Source organism: Typopeltis vanoorti, chromosome 21, assembly GCF_054136105.1.
Source record: "Typopeltis vanoorti isolate ZY-2024b chromosome 21, IOZ_Tvanoo_1.0, whole genome shotgun sequence".
Lineage (NCBI taxonomy): Eukaryota > Metazoa > Arthropoda > Arachnida > Uropygi > Thelyphonidae > Typopeltis > Typopeltis vanoorti.
The window spans coordinates 27,112,632-27,137,680 of record NC_143569.1 but is presented as its reverse complement, the minus strand read 5'-3'; the positions used below and the strand labels follow the sequence as shown (position 1 = coordinate 27,137,680).

The 25,049-nt window shown below is 35.2% G+C and overlaps 1 protein-coding gene across 1 annotated transcript in view; it reads right to left on the bottom strand.

Moving 5' to 3' along the window:
• LOC150094685 (cell adhesion molecule Dscam1-like) overlaps positions 1-25,049 on the bottom strand; it is a 639,127-nt gene that overhangs the window by 196,038 nt on the left and 418,040 nt on the right. Inside the window, exons 5-7 of the mRNA XM_090411623.1 lie at positions 11,758-12,051; positions 5,524-5,793; positions 97-504 (exon numbers count right to left, since the gene is read on the bottom strand). Coding sequence (XP_090267749.1) covers positions 97-504; positions 5,524-5,793; positions 11,758-12,051 — 972 coding nt within the window. The remainder of the gene's footprint in view (positions 1-96; positions 505-5,523; positions 5,794-11,757; positions 12,052-25,049) is intronic.

Genomic DNA, 25,049 nt, shown 5'->3' with positions numbered 1-25,049 from the left:
GTTTAAGTCTGTCGTATGGCAACATTAACATTTGAATGTGAGCTTAGCGCATCAAAATAGATCAAATACACAAGAATACAAGCGAAATTCTTTTACCTCTTTCCCATCCGATCGATGTCAAAGGGTATCCGCCAGCCGGACAATGAACTACTAGTTCTTCCCCAGCCAGAGCTGTGATATTGGGCATCAATCGGACAGTCGGTGGACCAAACACGTTCACTCTAGCCACATGACTTTCGCTACCTCCCTCATTAGTTGCCCGACACTGATACATTCCTCCATCTTCAGGGCGGATGCTAGTAATATTGACGTAACTTACCACACGGGAGTCCCGGGTCACATAATCCCCAACTCGGAATCTTAGTTTTTCTGGAAGTGGTAAGCCATCTAATCTCCAGGTGACTTGAGGTAACGGATTACCTGTTGCAGTACATTTCAACGACACTGTAGTTCCCGGATGGACAGTTCTGTCAGCAAATACATCTTCGAATGTCGGAGGCTCGTCTGCAGGATAAAACGCAACACACTGGTCAAATGCAGATATTATAGCAATAAATATACATAAAACCTATTTATGTGAATTCTTTACTCGATATTAACACCCTAAATACAGCTACATTTATATTTTGAATGAAGAGATTTCTTCCTCCATTTATTATACAATACATACAGATCATTGGAATAAAACAAGGACATAAATATCTTTAATTTATTTTTTTTTATTTAAGTTATTTTCTATGGTGTTAATTTGTTATTTGATTGAAAATATCTGTTTCTACAGGTCATTGACAGGATTCGAATTCCAGTCTTTAAATCTAAAGGGTTCATCTATATCAACGGAAGCTAAACAACGTTTTGAAGATAATCTAAATGTATTCTTAATATACTCACACAAATAAAGAATTAATAAAATTCCAAACATATTTGATAGGAAATTCTTGATAGAAATACAAATAAAATTTAAACACCGAATGATAACTCAGTGTCCAAACTTGTAAAATGTTTTCGTAACGTTAGGAAACATTTAAAAAAATCTAAAACTAATCTTAGGTCACGTTGATTCTTTAGTTTACGGTAAGGAATAGAAATAAAATTTCAAATAAGACCGATTTATGAGTAAGCACTTTTTATCACAAGAAATACAGTTTTAATTCTTACCGTATTTTTCGGACGATAAGACGCACCCCAAATTTATGAGACAATTTTTAGAAAAAAATATTTTATTATATGAAGATATTTACAAATTCTTACTTAATTTTTATTTATTGTTACAATCATTTGTATTAGCAATATTCAGTTCATCTTCACTCTCAGTACTATCACTCGTCTAGTTCATGTCACCGTTCGTATTACTTTCGTCTGAACTATTGTTGTCACTCTCTTCAAAAACTGCGTCATCTTCGGTACCACCCATCGTATTACTTATCCCACATTTCTTAAATGACTTTGTAATCGTCTCTTCTTTCACAGCTTCCCATGAATTTTTCACCCAAGGTACATACTTCTGAAATTGTTGGCCGTTTCATACGTCCTGTTGCTGTAACATCGTGATTTGGCTTTGCCATCCATTTGCTCCACTCTTCTCGCATAAAAGTTTTGAATGGTTTATTAATAGATCCATACAAGGGTTGTAATTGACTTGTAAGGCCTACACTAATTCTGTATTCATTTCTTTTAGAAGCTTCTTGGTTGATTCTGTTTTATGCGCTCAGAATTGATCCCACACTAACATCGCAGGCTTTTTAAACAACGTACCTGGACGTTTTGCCCATATCTTTTGTATCCATAATTTCATTCCTGTTTCGTCCATCCAGCTTTTATCTTGAACGTGGATAATAATGCCACGAGGAATTTCATCTATCGGTAACGTTCTTCTCTTGAAGATTAACATTGGGGGGGGTAGTTTTGTTCCGTCCGCGCAACTCGCTAAAACTACAGTGTAGCGAGTTTTTTCGTGCCGTGTTGTTTTGATCATTATTGATTTGGTGCCTTTTGAATCTGCTGTCCGATTTGAAGGAACATCAAAAGTTAGAGGCACTTCATCCATGTTTGCAATTTGATTAAGCTCAAAGTTAAATTTCCTTCGCGCTGATATAAAAAATCTATGGAATTCTATAATTTTAGCTTCATAGTCAGCCGGCATTTTTTGGACTAGAGTGGTTTTTGTACGCATGCATAACCCGTGTCTTTTCATAAATCTAAAGCATCAATACGGTGATCCGGTAAAATCTAAAATTCCATTAGCAGTTGCCCATCGTTTCGCTTCAAAAATTATCATTTTCGTAGAAACAGATATTCCCATGTTTCGATGATTTGTTACCCAATTTTTCATTTGAACTTCTAATTCTGGCCATTTTTCTAGGTGCGAACGGAATGTTTTCTTGTATTTACATAGCAGTTTTAATTGTTCCTCTTGTTTTCTCCACTCGCGAACCATTTTTTCTGTTGATGGTGGACCAAAATGTCTTTCTGATGCTCTGTTTCCATATTCTTTTGCATAATTTATCACATTTAATTTATATGAAACTCAAGTTATATGAAAGTCTTTTTTGTTTTATACTCTTTTTTTTTTCTAATTTTAAGATAAAAATTTTAACAACTTATAAAAAATAATTCCGAGCCTGTGTAGCTCAGTGGATGTGGTGTTTGTACACCACGGCGCTTGGCCGCACGAAGGAAGACTTGGTTTTGAGTCTAGTCGGCGACTAGATGAAATTTTTCTAAGCCTTTTTTCGACCGGTTCCCGAGTTAGTCGATCTCTGGCACGGACATGCGGGTTTTTCCTCCCGGAAACTCGGGTTTTTCGTCCCAGAAACTCAAGAAAATCGACCGTAGAACCCACATTATTTCAGACATTAAATATATGTTAGGGACCACGAAATGGCGGCGCATTTGAGCCGTCTCTCTTCACTGTGTACCGCTTAATTAGTGATAGCCTTGGGCCATCTATCTCTGATTGGTACCAGTGGAGATTGAACTGTCCATTCAGTCTCCAAAAGTTAGATAGGGCTAAATGGCCTCGCCTACTCCCGTATACGGGAAAAAAAAGTTGTTAGCTGGAAAAATAATTCAAATGAACCGTACAAAATGGCATATGTTTACACACTAATGATTATTGACGCTCTAAATCGGTGATTCACCCACATGCAGCGAGATAACTTAGGTACCTACCTTCTGTGGCGTACTTAATAATTTTATTAACATATTGCGCCAGTAACTGAACTTCGCTATCAGCTTCGGTACAGTGTAAAGATTCGTATTTTAATGTTACCTTCGGACCATAAGACGCATCCCAATTTTCAGTCGATTTTTCTATGTAAAAAGGTGCGTCTTATGGTCCGAAAAATACGGTATTTGTGCAACTATTGCACAATTAATGGATATTATTTGTTAATAATATATTTGTAAGTATAATACAATGGGTGGTAATCATTTTAATATTTATTCCCAAAATCTGTTAATGCCGTAAAATTAATTTATCAACAAAGAGAACATTATAAAATTTACATGTGATTAATTCATTTTAATATTTATTCCCAAGATTTGTTAATGCCGTAAAATATTATCACTGCATTAAGTAATTAAAACATTCTAATATTTATTTATTTATTAACCATTCATTTCTAGATGTGCCAATATCTTGCAATATAGCGATAAAAGTGGAAGATTTCTACCCATATGTGAGACCCATAATAAATCTTACAATTACCACCCAAGCAAAATATCGTATAGATTAAAGGCAACGTATTGTGGGCGACAATAAATCCATCTAGAAACGACATTGAGCTATGGAGTTCATTAAATACTACCACAATGCATCATGAATCCACGATGTTAAATCTGAGCAATCCTTTAACACGAAATTGCTTTTAGTCCCATCAGGGAAGTAAGGATTATAGGATAAAATGTTGTCTTGTTTAATATATTCATAACATTCATCCATCATCTTGTACAAGATTAGATATTCGAGTTTAATACCTAACTCTCGGCGTTCGGCAGAGAGCAAACAAGAACGCCTAGTTTAGAGGAAAATCTACGAACAAAGGATTCATCAGATGTTACAGAAATCTGGAATGGAATATATTATCGAAAAAGATAATATATTCCAGGCTAACTTTTAAACAAAGTTGCTACTAGTTTAAATTAAAGCTTTACGTCTCTAATTAGAATTGTGTATTTGAGTCATCGAGTCGTAAATTCGTTGCCAAAATTGGATAAATGAGTACTGTTATTTACACAAACGATGTTTAAGTCATATGTTTGGATACAGGTCGCTAACTTCTTCTAAAATGTATGAGTTGGATATCAAAGCATGCAGCAAGCTTAATTAACTAGTGTATTTGAAATGAGTATAAAGAAAATACAAAGAATTGCCTTTTCCCTTGGTTGATGGCTTTCCCATTTAATTGGTACACGTATGATTACCAGGAATGCTACGTTTACAGGGGCATATACTAGGCACATGCAATCAAAGCATACAAGTTGATATAGCTCATAATCCGTTTATATTTACAGTATACGAATTAAAACGCGGTTGTTCGGCATCATGATGTCTATTTGTTTAAAATTATTTATTGTCATATTAACTAACAAAGCAGAAACATAAGTGATGCCTATTTCGCGAAAGAATCTGTAAAACAATTAAAATATAAGTATCTCAAATTCTTTTTCTAGTGCAATTTAGGTTCTTCATCTAAGGGCACCACTCTGATGTCCAAATGATTTGATCGTCGAAAAATGAAGATTACCGCACGATACCCTTCGCTATTTATGAAGAAATTCTTCGGAGGAGCCAATATCGAGTTCATCGTCTTCTATAAACACGCAATTTCAAATCTGCAGTTCATCCGCTGCGCTTAGAGCCAAATCAAAAGTTATGCTTTTTTCTCTCTCATGAAGTACGTGATATTTAATTTCGATTTGATAACCTATAATATTAAAATATAACTATCTTATTACATTGATGATGCAATTCATTAGTTGTGTCATCTAGTGAATGTAATTAAAAAATACAATTGTATGTATAAAGATTATATATTGATGTATAAAAAGTAAACTTTTATAAAGTAGATTAAAAAAAAATTTAAATGGAATGATTTTTTGCGATCTACACTTTCTAAGTGCTACTATGCCGGTGCCGATTATAGATAGCCGCTTCTCTAGTAGAAAGTCGCTCTTGGCACAACTTTGCACATTTTAATGTAAATATATGCACAAGAGTCTTCTCCATCCTCTTCGCATAGATATATGGCGACCATAAACTTTGTTCGGGATTGTGACTGTTGCATAAAATGACCGTTGGCTTTAAAGAGGTAATCTCAATACATTCAAATGCAACACACACACACACACAATCTGCAGCAAATGGTTTCGATTAAGCAGGGAGGGAGGGAGAGAGAGAGCAGTTCTAGAAATACGCTCATCACGGCTAAGAAGACAGATAGACTGACATTTACATCGCCGTCTTCTATGAAGTGCGCGTGACATGGTCAATTTCACTGCTTCCATAGCAACCACACTTACCACCAAGCAATAGAGCTCCGGATGCCTGAGCGCTGTCAAAGTTATTGTGAGCAAAGCATTGGTAAACCCCTCGATCTTCTCTGGATACAGATGTGAGAGACAGTAGGTTGGTTCCGATCAGCCGAACCCGTTCTCCCGTCATAAGAGGACGCATATTTCTCATCCAAGAAACACCGTGCAGTGGGAATCCTGAAACTGTACAATTAAACTGTGCTTGTTGACCGACAGGTATGGTCTGTTGAGCTGGAGTGACCCGAACTTGAATACGAACTGAAAAGAAAAAGTTATATGCTTTATGTCTGTGTTCCCAATACACTTTAACTGCAAAGATAACATTAGGTATTCCATAGTAAATAAGGACATTTCTAAATATTTACGCTTGAATCAGGTGAACAAAATAAACATTTAATACTACCGACAGCATGTTTTGCAAATTGATATGAGTTATTGAAGTAAACTAACTATTCGTTGGTTAGTAAAATTAATTCATTGTAAAACTAATTAAATCATATCTACATTAAATGCATATCTATATCTACATTGGCTTATGCTTGGCTCTTTGAGCTATTAGAGCTCTGATCATGGCAAGAGGGTAACAGCAATAGCCGAGCCTCAGTTAGGACTTCACTGGCTACAGCATTGCCATCCATTACCCTCCAAGAAAGTCGACTTCTATGCTTTGCTCTTTATGGTCCTTATATAAGGACTGGCTTAAAGGAGCGAAGCAAGAATGCTTTTCATCTTCCCCGTTATCTAGAGGAAAGTGTATGGATAAGGTGTTATTGAGCTATGAAAGCTGTGATCATGACAGGAGGGTAACAGCAATAGCCGAGCCTCAGTTAGAACGTCATTGGCTACAGCAATGCCATCCATTACACTCTCCTACAAAATAAGCGTCCTTATAAGGACTGGTTTAAAGGAGCACAGCAAGAATGCTTTTCATCTTCCCCGTTATCTGTAGAGGACAGGGTAGGGATAAGATGTTATTGAGCTATGAAAGCTCTCATCATGGCAGGAGGGTAGCAGCGATAGCCGAGCCTCAGTTAGAACTTCATTGGCTACAGCACTGCCATGCATTACCCTCCAAGGGTATTAATCACTGCAACTCACGGTCGATCAACTCCCGTTCGCTTTGCTCTTTAGTCCTTATAAGGACTGGCTTAAAGGGGCGAAGCAAGAATGCTTTCCATCTTCCCCGTTATCTGTAGAGGACAGTGTAGGGATAAGGTGTTATTGAGATATTAAAGCTCTGATCATGACAGGAGGGTAACAGCAATAGCCGAGCCTCAGTTAGAACGAACTTCATTGGCTACAGCATTGCCATCCATTACCCTCCAAGAATATGGTCGGAATGACTGCAAGATCCCAGTAGGAAGCCGCGAACCGCTTTGCTCTTTACTTTAGCGGGTAATTATCTATACATACATTATGTGAATTTATATATGGTGTACGTTTATTATTCATTATATATCAATATTTTTAGTCCGTGCGGTTAGCTTAGTGGCTTTGCGCTTCGCAACCATATGCCTGGGGAAGGAGTGTCCTAGGTTCGATTCCCGTCGGTAACGTGAGGAGCTGAAGGATCTTCCTCAGCCATAGCCAAGTTAGCCAGTCTTGGGCGTGGAAAGCAGGGTTTTTTCCCCAGTTTATTCTGGGGTTTTTCATCCCGCAAAGCAGGCAAACTGGCCTTGAGAACTCAGCACTACAGGCCATAGGATACACCGGGGCACAAGGCTGATCACCTTATCCTGTAAACGGAGTGAGGTCCGATGATCAATGGACCCTCGACACCGCAAGGTAAAAGAGGGTATAAAGAAGATGATAAGATCAATATTTTTGAATTAATTATTATTTTTTATAATTATTCATTATCATTATTTTAGTAGACGAACAATATAAAAAACTAACAGTAAAAATGTAGAAGATAAAATAAATATGAGTGTTGAGTTTTATGATAGTTCTAACCTGGAAAGTTACAAAAAAAGCACATTAATATCTCGACTATGTTAAGTAATAGTAACACAGGACCCATATGTTAGAAACTCAACCCTGATACCCTTTCCATAAGTTATTTCACTTTTACTAAGAATGCTGCTGATCTTGCAAAGAGGAATGAACACCATCCACCATTAGAAACATTCAAAAACACATTATGCCCCTGGTAGGATTCCTCCATATATCCCACAGTGTGCGAAACTGAGACGTTTTCCACTCAGCATCTAGGCATGCAATTACACAACTTGGAATAATTTTATTACAGAACTTGGGAACTGTTCTTCTCGCAACAGTTTTGCAGGCTGAAAACTTAACATTATCAAATAGACAACTTATTTACAGTTTCAAAAAATTCTAATTCAGTTAAAGATTTCCATTTCCATAACAAATGAACTTAAGTGTGGTTCTGACGTTTGTTTTTCCCTTCCAAATGGTAGCCTATTGTTTTCGCATATTAGCAATCATATTTCTGAAAACTCCGAATATATTTGTTTTATTATCTACAGGGAAATATTCTACTAAACTGGATATTTATGCGATGTAATTGTTATGTTAAACTGGCAATCATATAATATTTCTGCACAGTATGAAACTTGAGACGAACTTGTTCGCAATTAAAAGCTATGATCCATAGATTTATAACAATTTTTATTGGAATATATATTGATGCATTTATCTCTGTAATTTATCTGATTATCCTGTGATAATTATAAAAATAAGAAAATCACTATTCATATCGTCTATAATAACTTAAAGATGTAATATCCTAATATTAACCCCACAGCATGGAATATAAACCCATTTTTTTTAAAAAAGATTCCCATTATTTCCGTATTCTCCAAAATGAAATAGATCATCAATAGTTAACTTATTTAGTGCCTGGAGCATCAACAACAACACAACTAATTAGTGGCTTACAATATTGATTTACCGCCATTCTCGATGCTCGTTCTTGGCAGTGAGTCCTTTTCAGCAAACTAAAATCCTGTGACATTCTACTGTTTGCAATTTGATCTCCAGCTTCCTTTCTGATTGCTCGATAGCTGTCATGGTAAATGGCTTACACTTTTGTCAAATTTCTTTGCCCAACCAGTTCAGGGATGAACCCACCCAACCTTTGTACCTTCACCAAATGGCTTGGCTTCCTTCTGTACATAAACGATTTTTCTCTTGCTAATTTCAAATCGTATTCCTAGTTTTTCGGACAAAAAAGGCTACTCCATTCATCTACCCACTTGATAAATCTTGTAGTGCTCAGTAATCAGAATTCTCAAGATATTTCACGTAACTAATATCCTAAACTTTTATATCATTATTATTCTTTAGATGGGTGAGGATAACCTTGAGAATTTCAATGCTATGAAAAGACAGTGCTGTCTGCTTTCCTACAGGAGAGATTACAATCACTTCCTCTTATCATCACCATACGTATCAAGGATTTAGGCCTAGCATGGTCTGTTACGGCCTTAGAAGTCACCGTTGAATCTCTTAAGAGGACGTCCTGGTTTTCTTTTCCCTAATGGCTTGTACTTTAAGGCTTGTTTTGGTAATCTTTCTGTTTTCATTCTTTGAACGTGTTCCATCCATTTATGTTTATATTTTTTAATGTTTTCTATTACTGGTTCTTGGTTTACTTCTTTCATAATATCTTCGTTTCTTTTGTGATCAAATAGGGTATACTTTGCAGTTTTTCTCATAAACTTCATGGAGAACATAATCCTACTTCCTCTTACTGTTGATTATATTCAGATCTCCAAAACGACCAATTTCACTCTTTGGGCTTTCTTGCTGTTCTAATCTCAGCATAGCTTCTTCAGTCTGAATGAATCTTGACTTGGTGCACTTTCCGCTCGAGACACGACTTCATACCATAATTTATATGTAAGAATGTAGGAAGCACACATATACTTCTTACGTTTGTCCAACGATGGTAACACTGCTCAATTTGGAGTAATTCACCTGAATCTTCTCAATAATTGCTCGATTCTGTAGAAAAGAGGGCAATTCGATTAAGCATCTCTCTCTCTCTCTCTCTCTCTGAGATTTATTCCCATTACTATTTCTGTATCTATTTATCTCTGTAATTTATCTGATTATCACATGATAATCAGATAAATTACAGAGATAAATATTCTAATAAAAATTTCTGTAGACCTTCCAATTAAGAATATGGATCATAGCTTTTATTCCCAACAAAGAATCATATATGTTTGGTTTCTTTTCTATAGGTTCTTTCATGGACAATATTCTTCAAAACTCGCCATCACCATTCCTCCTGTTTCTTCCAAGACTAAAGCTAGGATAGTCACCAGTCAACATCCACTTACGTTCTGTCCAAAGTTACCAATTTCTCTCCTTCTTTCATTCTATCTACTATTGTTATTTGAAACATCATTCCTCACTCTCTTCCCAAAGACAACAGCTTTAATTTGTTCAAGAAACATGTAAGATTCCTTTTCTCTTATTACTCTCTCATCACATCAAGGAATTGACATACTCTAGGTCTTGGGGACGTTTTATGTGGTGTCTGATCTATAAAAATATGTACATTTATTTTGACATATTAAGGAGACCTTAATCTGGAAACGAAAAATGGATAAGCTATGAGCAGATCAATGCTGTCCCTAGCATAAAGCAATGTAGTAAAATTACCACAGCGTGGCGCTTTTCTGATGTAATTAGCCCATAGTTTATTATTTTGTTGTAATTTTTAACAATACTACAACGAACGTACCTCTGTATTCTCAATTGCAAAAACTCAATTTAGTCCCAAGTGAAGGACAGTTGTTTTAATTAAAGGAGATATGCATAGTTAGCCTGTAACAGATACCCACTAAGTGGCTATACAAAGATATTTTCAACAATAAAAATATTATTTACTTAACATTTTGGACGAGGCATTAAACGTATATGTAATAAATGGTAAACGTTTATTGTCTATATGAAGGTAACTATTAAACTTTTCAGGTTTAAATAATATTTAAATGAAATAACTTTAAATAACTTTTAATGTTAATATGAACTTAATTTATTATTTTTAAAATTTTAACGTATGTTAATGCTTATTTCATGGTTTAATTTGATTTTGTTTACATACACCAATTCTGTAAAATGCACTTGTGTTTTCTGTCTTTATTGGCTGAGTTTGCTAATCTGTTTTTATAACCAACAGGTAGTGGATTTGAAACCATTCTTGACTGGATGTTTTGAAAATTCGTTTCTGGTGGGAGATACATTTTATCTTCTAAGCAAAAGAGATGCGGTATCATCACCTTATTTATCGGAGGCCTGAAGTGCTTTCAATAAAGCTCCGCGTTTGATTTTCAGAGCACGGTTTCTGTAATATGTATCCTATAACCCATCCACGATACATAATGCCATAGAATAACATCGCTTTTTGGGTGCGAATCATATAAACACTTTGTCCGTAACACAGGTGCTTATTTACAGTTTTTTTTTAAATAATGTGCAGGACTTTGGCTTCACTAATGTGGGTTTATTGGTAGGGCAGGGCAAACAAATGTGCATAAAGGATCACATAGTAAAAGAGTGAAATTGGGTAGCTGACTAGGTGATATGCTGCGATTCTAAAGTACAAGTCAGCAATGAGTGATCCATTTTATCCCCAGAAGGAACCATTGCTACGTTTTTCTAAAAAAGGAGTTAATTCACATGTTATATCTCGTACGAGTTTTAGGTACACATCCCTTCACGATACTGAACGACTTCAATCTGATAACGGAATTGATTTCGAGAACATTCTTTCTGTAATATCGGAGATGAACAAGCTCGATTAAAGAATAATTGCTCAACACCTTCCGTGTTAAAGAATTCTTCCCATACAACTTTTCACTGGCGATGTTGAACATCTGCCAACTTTCTCAGCATACCGTGGATCAGCAGCCCGGTTGATAAGTTACTTACGATCAGAACGAAGCGACCTAGGTTCAAAGTACCCATCTGTGCTTTCCAGTTTTTCTGTCTTTTCTCACGATAGAAGGTTATCCTGCCAGTGATGTAATTACGTGCAGTTTTACACAGATCTGTTTCTTCGCACAGAAAGACATAACCAAACTCCGATACAAAAAAAAAAAATGCATGCGCAGATCATTCGATTAACTACGTGTCACGTGTATCGGTTCTGTGACGCACTCCCATACGTCATTGAATGAGCTCATATTCTATTTCTTACACTATAACTTTATGAGTAATTATATTTAGGTCTACGTTTTCACTTACCTATGATGATCAGCTCTGTCTCTATTCGTTCTTGCCCCACCGTGTTATTAACAAAGCATACGTATTTTCCGCTGTCCGTAACAACCGACCGACGAAATACTAGCGTTCCGCCCATTTGGAATATTCTCTGACCTATAATCACAGGAATGAGTCTTCCACCTTCTTGTCGATACCACCTATAGCTCGGGATGGGATGAGCTTCAGCTGCTGATGGAAGGAAAGCAGTTTCACCTTGTTTGCATCTTACTTCTTCCTCTCGGTGGGTAATGCGAGGTGGAACAGTACTGTGGGGCTCTGTAATACAACATTGCATCATTAGGATATAACTCTTACTGTCAGTACAACAAATTAATTATGTCATTGAAGATGTTGCATATATTGTGTTATTCGCATTACTTGCAATTCTTGTTTTGCGCAATTTTAGATAACCACAAGATACTAATATGTGTTATTGACAATTCAGTCATGAAATGCATAGTTATGAGAGGAGAATATTTTTTTTAAAGTCGTAATGTTATTAATAATTAACTATTTCAACCGCTCCAATACGAAGACATAAGTCGACTACATAAGCAGCTTATTGTTGGCATGTTGATTCATGAGATATTCGAGTCCATGCAAATCTACCGAACTCACATTACACTGGTTACTTCAGGCAAACCTAAAAGTAATCAGATTAAGGATTAACATACGAGGAAAACACTTGCAATTTTCCCACATATTAATGTGCTATCTTAGGGTTTGATGAGTGAGAATTTAAGCTATGCTTAGACATCGAAGGCCATGTCCTGCATTAGCATACTCATAGCCTATAACATTACCAGTGGCGGCTCGTGGCTGGAAATCGTGGGGTGCTGAAACCATCGAAATATACATAGACACACACTGTAAGTACAGTGTATACGTGTTTGGAAAAATATCAAGATTACGGTAAATATTTAAAAAAAATTAAACATGAAAAATATTGTTTATTATCGATAACATTTTAGTTTGCTATAATTCAAAATTAATTAAAAATAAAATCCATTATCATAACCCCAATAATGTTCTAAAATAAAAACTATAACAAATGTTATGTCTTTAATTGTAATGTCCAAATATTTAAAGAGACGGAGTAAACACGATAAGCACTACGAACACTCTACTACTGGCGCAAACTGCATATAAACAACAGTGGAACTGCGCGACGGACAGTGCCGCATTAGGCTAATAGTTCGCATCTCACTATGACGTGCATATGCTTGAGCGCGTAGCAATGACACTGTGGTAAACACAGTGCTGCTAGCGTCCTCCGCCCTCCTAAGTGCTACAAGATGAATTTTTATTATTTTTTTTTACAAAATAAGAGAATTGTATAGGATTGTTGATGATAAAATTAAATATTACAAGCAAATATAAATAAATTGATAAATATTTATATATCGAGAAAAATTGGGGGTGCTGCAGTTCTGCAGTGCCTATGCACGAGTTGCCACTGAACATTATATTTCTGTGTTGGGAGTATTAGAAATGTATCTACGATCAGCAATTTAAATTTCTTCAATTCTGCACACATACAGGACTACAAATACAATTATCATCAGTAGTTCTATCTTTAGTTTTCTAGAGATCCTGTAACCATTTATTTAATACAGTTGATAGTGTGCTATATTAAATTTCCAGAGACCTAAAAGGGTCACTTTGAGAGACCTGAACTATTTTCAGCAGCCATCCAAGTCAATTCGATAGTGTGGTGCTTAATGATTATGTGTATTCCAAGACTGATATATTTGCTAAAAAATCACAATAAGGAGAATACAACTCACTCTAAATATGGATAATGGTAATAAAAGAAAAACAAACATAGGATAGGTAGGAAAATTCGTTAAAGACTATTAATATCAGATTTTTATTATTTTTTAAATTTGGTTTTTTAAAATTGATGTTATAAAAAAAGTATGTAGGATTTAAATTTTTTATGTGATTCTCACTAACGAAAGATTCTAATCCTGTGCTTATTTTATATATATATATATATATTTGTAAAAATTGCAAATATACATATATCTATTTGAATTTTTATTTTATTTTATTACACAGTCTGTGAACCTTGCACTCTCTAGTGCAAGGTTCACAGAACACACCTTGTTCAAGCCATTTCAGGCTTCCAAATAAGCAGGATTAATAATTAGTGGATTATTCTTGAGAGAATGAAAAAGAAATTACTAAAATGAATTACGAAACATGCTAATAATTATTTTTCTTTTTTGTTCTGAATTTTCTTTTGCTAATAGTGAAAAGAATTTATTTTGTTGAAAAAACGTTTTTGCGGCGCCTTATCTATGGCACATATCACTTGGTAAGAAAAAAAGCTAACGTCTTCAAAATGCAATATGCTGAACCTATCAGTATAAAAGAGTCTGTTTTTCTTCTCCGTCGAAGATACGAATAGAACTTGGCCAGATTTCGTATGATGAATAGAGGCAATAAGACGAAACCTATGAAATGGAAGCAAATATCCACATAACCTGATAGAGGTACGGTGAAGATGGAAAGGGAAGACGATATATTTCCCCCCTGTGAATGATAATAGAGAAACATAATCCCACAGTCAAGAATGAATACAGCATTTGAACGGTTCAATAAATCACGCAATGGATATCTATTGATTCTGCTTGATATTGTGTTCATCATTCTGTAGATTAGCACACGCAAATGAAATAGAAAGCCTACAAATGGAGATTTAAAATAATTGGAAATTAACGATCAAAACTGTAAAGGGGATAAATGGAACGAGTGCCAAAATAAGGAGCGAAGGTGTCATTTAGAATTATTTAGACACATTATATAATTGATGTGACTACAATCTACAATTACATAATAATGAACTAATTTGACTTCATTGATTGTCCACTGACTGTCCGTTTTTCATGCTTCATTTGGCCTCATTTTCGCCGAATTCTTCAGGCGATTTTTATCGTATTGTGAAACATAAACAACTACCTTGCTTGCTAGAAGCCTAAATGGAAAGAATACGGCAATATTTATTCCTGAAGTAGGCTTATACTCGATTCATCTATTTATAGTGCTCTAGGATTCAAACCTTTTCTTGGTTATGGGGACGCAAAATTCGTCATAACTTCTCATTATAAAGTTCATTGATTCAGTTCAGTGTCAGTAAAATAGGCAGTGAATGAGGGTGGTAGTATTTCGACAAGTTAACATGCTTATATCATCATTTTTATTCCTTTAAACTCATGTGTATGTAAAAATGGAGTACAGAGTTATTTTCTTCCTCTAATAACCGATATAATCAAGAAAAAAAAACAATTAGAGAATTATTTTTATCTCTAATATTTGACTCAGGAAGGCAAAATGTTTTCTTCACTTCGTACTCTCATTCTGTGTAACCGACCAAGATTATTTTCTATGGCTCAATAAACATAAAATGGTACTTATAGCCATTCTGAGTTATCCGCAGGCATTTTATAGCCTTAGAATTTAAGAAACGAAACTAATTAAATCTACTTAAATTGCATGTTGGAAATTCGTATTCGCTTAGTTATAATTAATTCCTCTTTGCATTTTTTTGTTTTGAACTATTTAAAACATTAAATGGAGAAGAAGTGTAGTTAGAATACGACTATAGCGATCTTCACTTAATTCCATTCTTTGAATAAAGCCTGTCTGGTTGGCCGACTGGATGGCATAACTGCTCTCCAACCAACATATTGTTAGTTAGAAGCCCATTGTTAGCATGGATGGCTGTAAAACTCTGCTGTAGACGAGCTTCTATAGCTCCTTTAGTTTATAAGGCTAGTCTTTTGAAAAAATAAAAAAAGATAACAAATATGCGTATCAAAAACTGTTGTATACTTCAAGAGCCAGAAATAATTTCTATTATTTGTTCCGATATGTGGAGTTAAAATAAGCAAAATGACGGAAATATTGTGTTAGTAAGGGAGATACGGAGAGAGCCAAATTTTATATAAGAAACTTTGGGAAAAAGGTGAAGTTTTCAAAAACGTCGCGTAATCTTTAATATTGGTGTTGGCAATATGCCCTTGAATAAGTACACTTCTAAGAAGAAAATCTTCCAAGTATATTTCTGGAATTTTACGTTTTGAGTTCCAACAAAAAAAAACGACATTACAAAAGCCCTTCTTACCGAATCAAGTAGGCCACGGTCTTCTCTGATTTTACAGATTACCGAAGTAATGCGAATGAAAACAGCGGAAATTTCAGTGCATCCACCAGATGTTAAATGTTTTAAGCGACCTCGGGGATAATATTCTTTTCTTCTGGAGACTTTTTTTTTCTTAAGAAGTGAACCAAGAGAAATGGAAAGATTGAAGAGGAAAGCAAACTGGGTTTTACATTATGCATTGTCACGGCATCGGTGAATAATGCGGAAATATTCAAGGGGTGGGGGGAACACAGAGAAAATATGAAGAAAGTTTCTTTCTGCTTACCTTGTGCGCTTCTGATGCATTCCGAACTGTTGGTACTTTGGTAACAATCTAAAGTTTCGGGAGCCTAAGCATAAAGAAGGAGAATTGAATCTATTACTATAGCGCGCTATATAAAGGTGGTCGATACCTCATCATGTTACCTTTTTCAGTAAGTTGGCAAACTGTATGTGATTTCTCTGCGAATCTACCAGTTTTATGAAAAATTCGTTCGCTTTGTGACTGGTTTGTAACGTGAAGGCTTTATTAGGTAGGGCGGAGTTGTCCGATCAATTTAATTTTGGAAAAATTATATTTAAACGTATTTAAATTAGATAATTTATATAACATTATTGTTTCTTTAAGTATTAGTGCTACAACTTTTATATAATTTAAAAATTTTAGAATTTTTTTAAAATTTAGGAAATATATAATGTACACCATATGCTTCAATCAATAATAATCTATAAATAAGTCATCTAGAGTTTTCAATTAAATTGGGATTCATTCAATCCAATACCCTTGGAGGGTAATGTATGGCAATGCTGTAGCCAATGAAGTTCTAACTGAGGCTAGGCTATTGCTGTTATCCTCCTGCCATGATCAGAGCTTTAATAGCTCAATAACACCTTATCCCTACACTGTCCTCTACAGATAACGGGGAAGATGAAAAGAATTCTTGCTTCGCCCCTTTAAGCCAGTCCTTATAAATTCGATTCATTCAATGAAATTGTTTTTAGTCGGTTGAGAATTTTGCTTTGCAATAAACTTTTCCCGATAATAATCGTATTTTGATTGTTGAGTATTGAATAAGTTTGTGTTCCATAAGTGGCACGCTGTTGACGTTTGTGTTTGCGAAAGTCAGTAGTTGCTTAAGAGGTAAGAATTTTTTTTAACTATAGAAAATTTCGTTATGGACCGTCTTAGTCCATAAGTTTGACAAAAACCAAGGGCTTGATCTCTTTAATAAGTTATTAAAGAAATCCGAAGTCGAGTGGCCTGATTATCTAAATCTGTAAGTAGTGATCTTAAAGGTCACTAGAACACGGGAACAGAAGGTGAAAATATAAATTAATGGTCTCCCCACCTAAAGAATTCCATCAATTAGATTCACGGGAGCAACATGTTAGTAAGACGCGTAGGACTGAGAGGTTTCCAAAGATGATCAAATGGAAGATGACAATCTTACAAAAGATACTTCAAGCATCGTTTGGAAGAAGGTTCCTCCAGTTCTTCTGCTACTGACTATTACCTTCAACGAACTAAATTAACTGATAATCTTACCTTACAATATCATACATTCTCCCTAAATAGTGAAGGAAATTTGCAAGTGGCACTTTGAGGAGTCACTGAGGATATCACATCAGAAGAGATTAAAACAGATCTTATCAATCTTGGATTGCCTCCAGTTAAGGTGAGTCCGATGTACCGAGCTGACAAAAGACCGATGCCACTTGTGTTAGTGACGATCCACAGCCCTCAGAAACACACCGATGAGATAACTTCGATCTGCTGTCTAAGAATTACACCATACCACTGAGAAAAAGAATGTCAGCAGGGCAATGCCAATGATGTCAGAAATTGGATCATGCTCAGAAGCTGTGCAGAGATGACTACAAATGTTTGAAGTGTGCTGAGAAACCATCCAACTACTCCTGCGTCAAGCCGAGAACCATACCTGCCAATTTCAGTGGCCTTCATTCTGCAAATTATAGAGGATGTAGTTTCCATCCAAAAAATGGAATGACAACGAGATATACTTAGACTGCTTCCACACAAGTAGAGGAAGCTGAATCCACTCTAATTCAAACAAACTCTAAAAACCAAGATGGCTACAACCTAATAAAACTTACGTCAAGGTGGCACATTCCAAGAATTCCACACGCCATGAGCAAACAAATTCCATCCTGACTCGGACATAACAGCTTCACCGGCCACCCTGCTACAAGATTTTAGTAAATCCAGCCTTTCACTGACGCTTACAAATAGATTCCTTCAACAGACACTCCATTTTAACTGCACTTAGTAAAGAATAGAAACAAAATTCTTCCAAACTCTTTTCCAATCGCAGCTTGGAATGCCAATGGCCCCCCAACAAAATTGTTGAATACTACAACAAGAAGAACTACAAGAATTCGAGGTCATATACAACCCAGATGTAATCCTAATCAGTGAGACGCATATGCGCCCTGCAACCAATCCGAAATGAAGAGGATTCCTGATGTACAGAAATGATATTGATTTCAAAGGTGGTGCATTTATATCGAAAACCACATTAAACATAACACCATATCCAACCCATCATCATCGCTGGGGACTTAAATGCTAAGCACTTTGCTTCGAACAGTAATCATGGTAGCTCAGATGTTTTAGATATTGCTATCCTATGGAACATCAGTTTCAGATCAAAATCCTATCTTACTGAAATTAGACAATCAGGAACAATTCTTCCCCCCCCACTCCTTCATAGCTTGGGGAAAATTATCCAAATTAACCCCCGAACACACTGGCCGAGTGCCTACTATATTAACCATGGAAGAGATAAACATTGTAATAGCCAACTTCACAATTCAAATTCACAAGGCATTAGTAGTAGTCACAGAGACTATTACTCCTTATAAGTCCAACCTTCTCCCGGATGATATCATAAATTTAATTAAAGAAAATAACAAGGTCACAATACTCGTGCTCCACAGGATCGAAAAATTCTCAATCAAATGAACAATCAAGTTAGAGAAGCTCTCGGAAATCAGCAATGGGAAAACAAGTTAACATCTCTTAATCCTTAAGACAACTCAATTTGGAAATTTTTGAAACTCTCCAAAACAGACATTAATCCCCCCCCCCATTCAGTCTCAGCACGCAGTAGCATATACAAATGCTAAGAAAGTCCAAGTTATAGTTAACAGTCTGGAAAAACAGAACCCAACATATAAACATAAATGTCAACCTAGTTTGCAAGGTTTACCAACATGTTAGAAGCACCTTTAAACAACCAAATAACAAATCAGAACTGATTTGTTATTTGGTTGTTAGCCATACCGCTCCATCAGGAATAATTAACATAATCAAACATCTGAACAACAGAAAAGCACCAGGTCCAGATGGCGTCACAAACAAAATCATCAAACTCCTCCCACGCAAAGCTATAATGCATCTTGTCAACATTATAAACGCAATACAAAGATTACCGTCTTTTTCTCCAACCTAGAAAATTGTGGACATAGTAAAGCTCTTTTCAAATGCGTTCACGCATCCAAATCAACTGCAGATTACAATGAATATGACCACCACAAAGCCATTTTACTATTACATGACTGTACTAAATCTCTCATCCCCAGGGGCGAATGCTGTCTTGAAATTCACGCTTGCTCTTGTTATCATTCAGGGACTGAGAGGGGTGATTGAAGTCTGATTAGCGGAATAATTAATTACTGGCCATTTAAAACTATATATTTAGAAATTTATGTACATTTAATCATACAAATACAACATTTATTTTACAAATGATAGTCTATCTTTTCAATTTAGCTACTTGAATACAAATTCTACCCTACGGTTCTTCTTTATGAACTGGTCAATAACATCGCCATAAAAAAGTTGGTTGTAACTTAAGCTGCAGTTCTGGGATTCTGAAAAATCGAACACTCGCTCAATAAACTGCCAGTTGCCAACTTTGCCACTTACAAGATGTTTCCACTGTGTTCTTGAACTCGCACAGAGAATATCATCAGCAACTATTTGTCCATGGTCCTCAGTACTTCCAGTCAGAATAATGAAATCATTAATTATCTTGTGTAGTTAATTATAGGCCAATTCGACCTATCGTAGGTCACTAGTATACTAACCTTCAGATAGTCAATAGAAAGACCATTATCGGAAGACGTGTTTCGGTTTAACAAATTACAATTTATGCTGCTAGCGAAACTACAAATTTCACTCAAATCAGGCTTTCGCAGTAGTCAATAAAATACTATTGAAATGTCGTAATGCTTTACAATGTTCGGCAGAGAAATTCACAGATTTTATCTTTGATCGAGAGTGATTTCAAATCTCAGAGAAGCGAAACTAAATAAAAATAAAACAAACGAAAACATTAATGCCAGTGAAACGACGCCATTTCCGATTTTTAAGTGTCTCAAATGCAATGGTTATTGTAGCTTTTATAAACAATCGTATATCACATTTCCACTTAGGAGATAATGTAAGTAGCTAATGTCTAATGGATCAGAAAGACTCGCTGATGCCCTTAATTGAATGACGATATTATCCTATTTATACACCTTTCTATTCCATGAACATCAAAACAACACTAGCATAAGGTTGTTGAGCCCAAATACATTATCAAATGATTATAAAAATACGTAAATAATTATAATTTTAGCATACGATCCATACCGTGTTCGCTTGTTATTTTCAATATGCTGTACATCATACCGCTGAATGATGTTAAGCAAACATCGGAACATATATACACTACGTTAAATAATTATTTGTACATAATAATGTTTAAGATCAAAACTAAATTGCGCACACAACTCAAAATCATGTTGGCTTATATCACAAAGTTCCAATTCATTCCAAATGTGTTCTGTTGAAGATGCGGGAGGGAGGTTCTATAAGGGCCAGTCATGAAGTTTTGCACATTATTCAGCGCTCATCATTCTAGACAATACAACTAAAAGTCGGAGTTAATACCAAATGTTAACTGGTCCTGAAGCATGCCCTTGTTCATCCAAGCGGGAAAGGCTGTATGCGGATTCCTTTGTCAGTACAGTCTGTTGTTATGTATGACTTATATACACCTATCCTTTCGCAGAAACTGTCCGTGTCATTACATACTGTAGTTTTCCTATTACTAATCCAAACATCTCTACACTGTTTGAATTACTGATTAATTTTTCACATCGGACCGTTGAGCTTTCTGTACGACTTTGCGCTTCTTGACCTATGACATCACTAATCTTGTCTTGAAGGTGATTGCCAATGTCAAAAAAGGAACGAATATATTGGCTTTCGATATAGAATTTTATAACGAATCCTCTTATATTTTTCACGTGCCACTGAAGATATACAGATGTACTGTACACTCTATTGGTATGTCTGTTTATGTAGCAGTCCAAGTGGGTGTGACCACGGGAGTATGCAGCTTTCTAATCTGCGGGGGAGGGGGGGGTTCCATTACTGATTTCAACACAATGTATAAGGGCAATCACGATTACAGTGTGGAATATTGTTCATGATCAATCTCTGCTTGTTGTACTATCACTTCTTTTAGATCATGTCTAAATTCTATTTCTCTAGGGACATTATTATCGTGTCAAGAAGCTTAAATGACATATTATTTGCCGATGGTTCAGACTAAACTGAATTTCCCAAGTAATTGATAACTCATCTTCCGTTTTCTGTGGTTTTGTCAAACCAGAAAGTTGCCGATTATTTTCTAAATCGATGATTAAAAAGCATTCTTTACGTACAAGTCAAAAATTCGCATTGGAACGAGTTTACATTTTTTTAAATTTTAGTAATAAAATGAGAAAAAAGGCATCGGGATATGTTAGATTACAAACAATGTAAACATTCCAATTCACGACAGAATTCAGGATAATTTTTCTTTGGGAAAGATATCAAAACACCTTCTGGCTAAATGTGTCTCTCGAAAACTCCCTCATTAATTTCATTCTATTTTTGTTTATGAAATCTGCCATTCAAGTTAAGTATATGGCGACGCGTCATTGTCACCATAGTTGCTTATAGTTGGCTGCAGCGTAATTATAAATTTAAACAATAATCTCGGTACCGCAGCGGTTGATTTAATTATTATAAGTTCTTTTGCAACTAAAGATTTTTTTTTTGTTATCTGATTGTTAAGATGGAAACAATGAAAACAGAACTAATGTGTATGGATTCCATCATAACGTAAAATCTCTGCATTCGCGTGAGTTTTTAGATCGCTAAATGAGCTTTGTTGTTCTTTGTAGAAATGAAGAAAAACTATTAACTTTATATGTTAATTTTTTCATTCAGCTGAAGTACTTTTTTCGTGGTTTATTCGTGAGGTGAAATATTTTTGCAAAGCTGCTTAACGAAACCTTTTTTTTTTTTTTTTGCCTGCCAACAATAATGCTCTTATATTCTGTGATGTGTTATATATTGTTAAAAATAATTATGCACAAATGTAAAAATATGTAGGAAATCTAAAATAATGAAACTTTATACATCTCCTTTTCACATTAACCTCAGCACGATTTCACTGCTTTCAGAATGTTTGCAAATTTCGGACAATTGCAGAGATTTTTTAAAAATGTTTTACTCAAAATTCCTACTCTGACTTAAGTATTTCTCAACTAGACAATGAATCATTTATTCCATATTTACGGTAGCTATATCACGGTTAGAATACGACAGACTGATCACATATCACTGATATATATTTTTCGTATGTTATTTCTACTCACGAAAGCGGTGGTTAGCCTATTTTCTATTTTACATCATAGGTGGCCAACAAGAGGCCCGCGGCGGGATAAAAACTATATTAAATTATATGTATTATCAATTTAGCTATTAGTTTCGACCGCAGATTTTCTGATTGATATACGAGTCATTCATTATTTCTGAAGACGGAAGCAATTTATATTCTCAACAAGCAATCAAAATTGCTTTAAAAGATTACTCAATTTATAAAATCTACTGTTCTTCTGTGCGAGTTGTAGTAGTGGGAGTGATAGATTTCTATGCACTCCAGAGTAACGCATCATTGAAAGTCGCTTGCTCTGCTCTGGTTACAGTGATCAGTTTCGGGACTCAGTTCCAAGTATTTTATATTATTCTCCCAGTGGTAAAATGATTTAACAAATATAGCAATTCAATATATATATATAACTATTTCCTTGAAAAAATGCAGAGTTTATTTTTATTTAAGTTCTATCTAAAAGTGTGCGGAACGTGACGCTAGCACTCGTCATATATTGGCCCGCGTATAGAATGAAGTTGGCCACGCCTGTTTTACATTATCATCGCGAGTGGACTATGGATTTTTTTATTCTATTATTTTTTAGCGTTTTTTTGTATTTTTGTTTTATTTATTTTTCCACAGTTCAGAAACTCTGCTTTAGCGATGAGACATGAAACGTTTTTCAAGCTGCTTCAGGACTCGAATAGGCAGGGAGGTGGTCTCAAACCCTTAATGAAATTTATCTCCCATCTAAAATAAATGAAATAAGAAATCACACACAATAGCACACCCATGGGATATTGTGATCACTTCCGATAATTTGGTTTTATGAAGCACAGATTTGTTTAAGAGATCTATACTGAAATGTGTGTAGCTTATATTTTATTATTTCACATAAGTTGCTTTTGTTAGCTAATTTTTCTAAAGAATTTTAAATCGTTTAATTTTTAAATCTTCTGATATTAATGTCTGTTCTAATTGTATCACCGGATTCACTGTCGCAGACGCGAGCCCCCCCTATAGTTCCAATTCCACCTTAAAATCGCATTCTTTTAAGACACTAAACAGCTGACAATAAAAAGTTACAAGTAAATGTGAAATGCATCTGGATCGTAACAAACTTCATCATATCATGACAAATGAATCAGATGACACATAATATGGCGTTGATCTAGAATACGACTCTATTAGTTTTAATATCAGATTGTCTTGTCACAGCTTCTAACAAGATCGGAATCATTGTCATTCATAAGAGCTCTTGCGGTGCCACCTCCCTCCCAAATTTTTCTTTCGTGTAGTGAGTATAGTTCATTACTTATCAGCACCAATCCCATCTCAGAATATGGTCTTAATGTCGCTCAGCTATGGACAAAAGAAATTTAAAAAATACGGAGAATTTTAGCTAGTACTTCTCACTTCCTCCAAGCGTTAGGTTCAATACCTGTCACCGGTAAGTAAATTGGCTTCTTCGAAAGTTAATTCTACGTGCGAAGTGTATAATGGCTGCCAATCGTATGTATTTTCTGCTGGCGTTTCTCTGTTTTTCGAGATGGAAAAAACGAGTTTCCTGGAGAGGGGTGGTAGGACCCTTAACCTCGTATAAGACGACCAACACACTATCAGCTGAAAAACACTTTATCAAGAGTTTTTCGGGTCCTGCAACAATTAATTCAGTTTGCAAATAACGGGCATTGTTTTTAGCGATTGAACTACGAAGGCTCTTTAGGTATTACTTTTGAGGTGTTAATTAGGATTTCGGTTTGCTTTTATAACAAACTTACGAATTAATATTCATGCCGAAGCCACTTGTAATATACGAGCTCTAAGCAGGTGATCGTAGCAGGCCCCTTTTCTTAAAATGGTTTACAGTATTAGAATAACTCAATATTCTCTTTCGTAGCATCATTTTTAATGCGTCAACAATCTTCCAGTGATTGCCTATACTGCAACCATTTTACTGATGGCCTAATAGAATCATATTCCTAATTCTTGTCGGGCACATTTTACGCCGAGCAATAACTTCCTTCATTAACAAATTGTTTTAATATTGGACATCCATTTTGTTTTCTTTTATAGAAAAATAATTATTTTTACCGAGTTTTTTGATAATATCAAGATTTCTAAATACGAATATATATATTTTTGATATAAATGCATTTATATTCTGTTCGACTATCCAGAACACAAAATTTCTTTTAGCCACTAGCGTTCATTTATTATAACCAAATATCAATCCTATTCAAAGCCATTGTACTACCATTTGTGATATAAATTAATAAATAAATTCGTGTATGTGTGAGTGTATTCAACCCGTAAAAGTGCAAATAAATTGTTTAGGATAAACTTTAAAAAAGACAGAACAGATTCTGAATATGATATGCAAATAAAGCTATTATATATAAATAAATTCT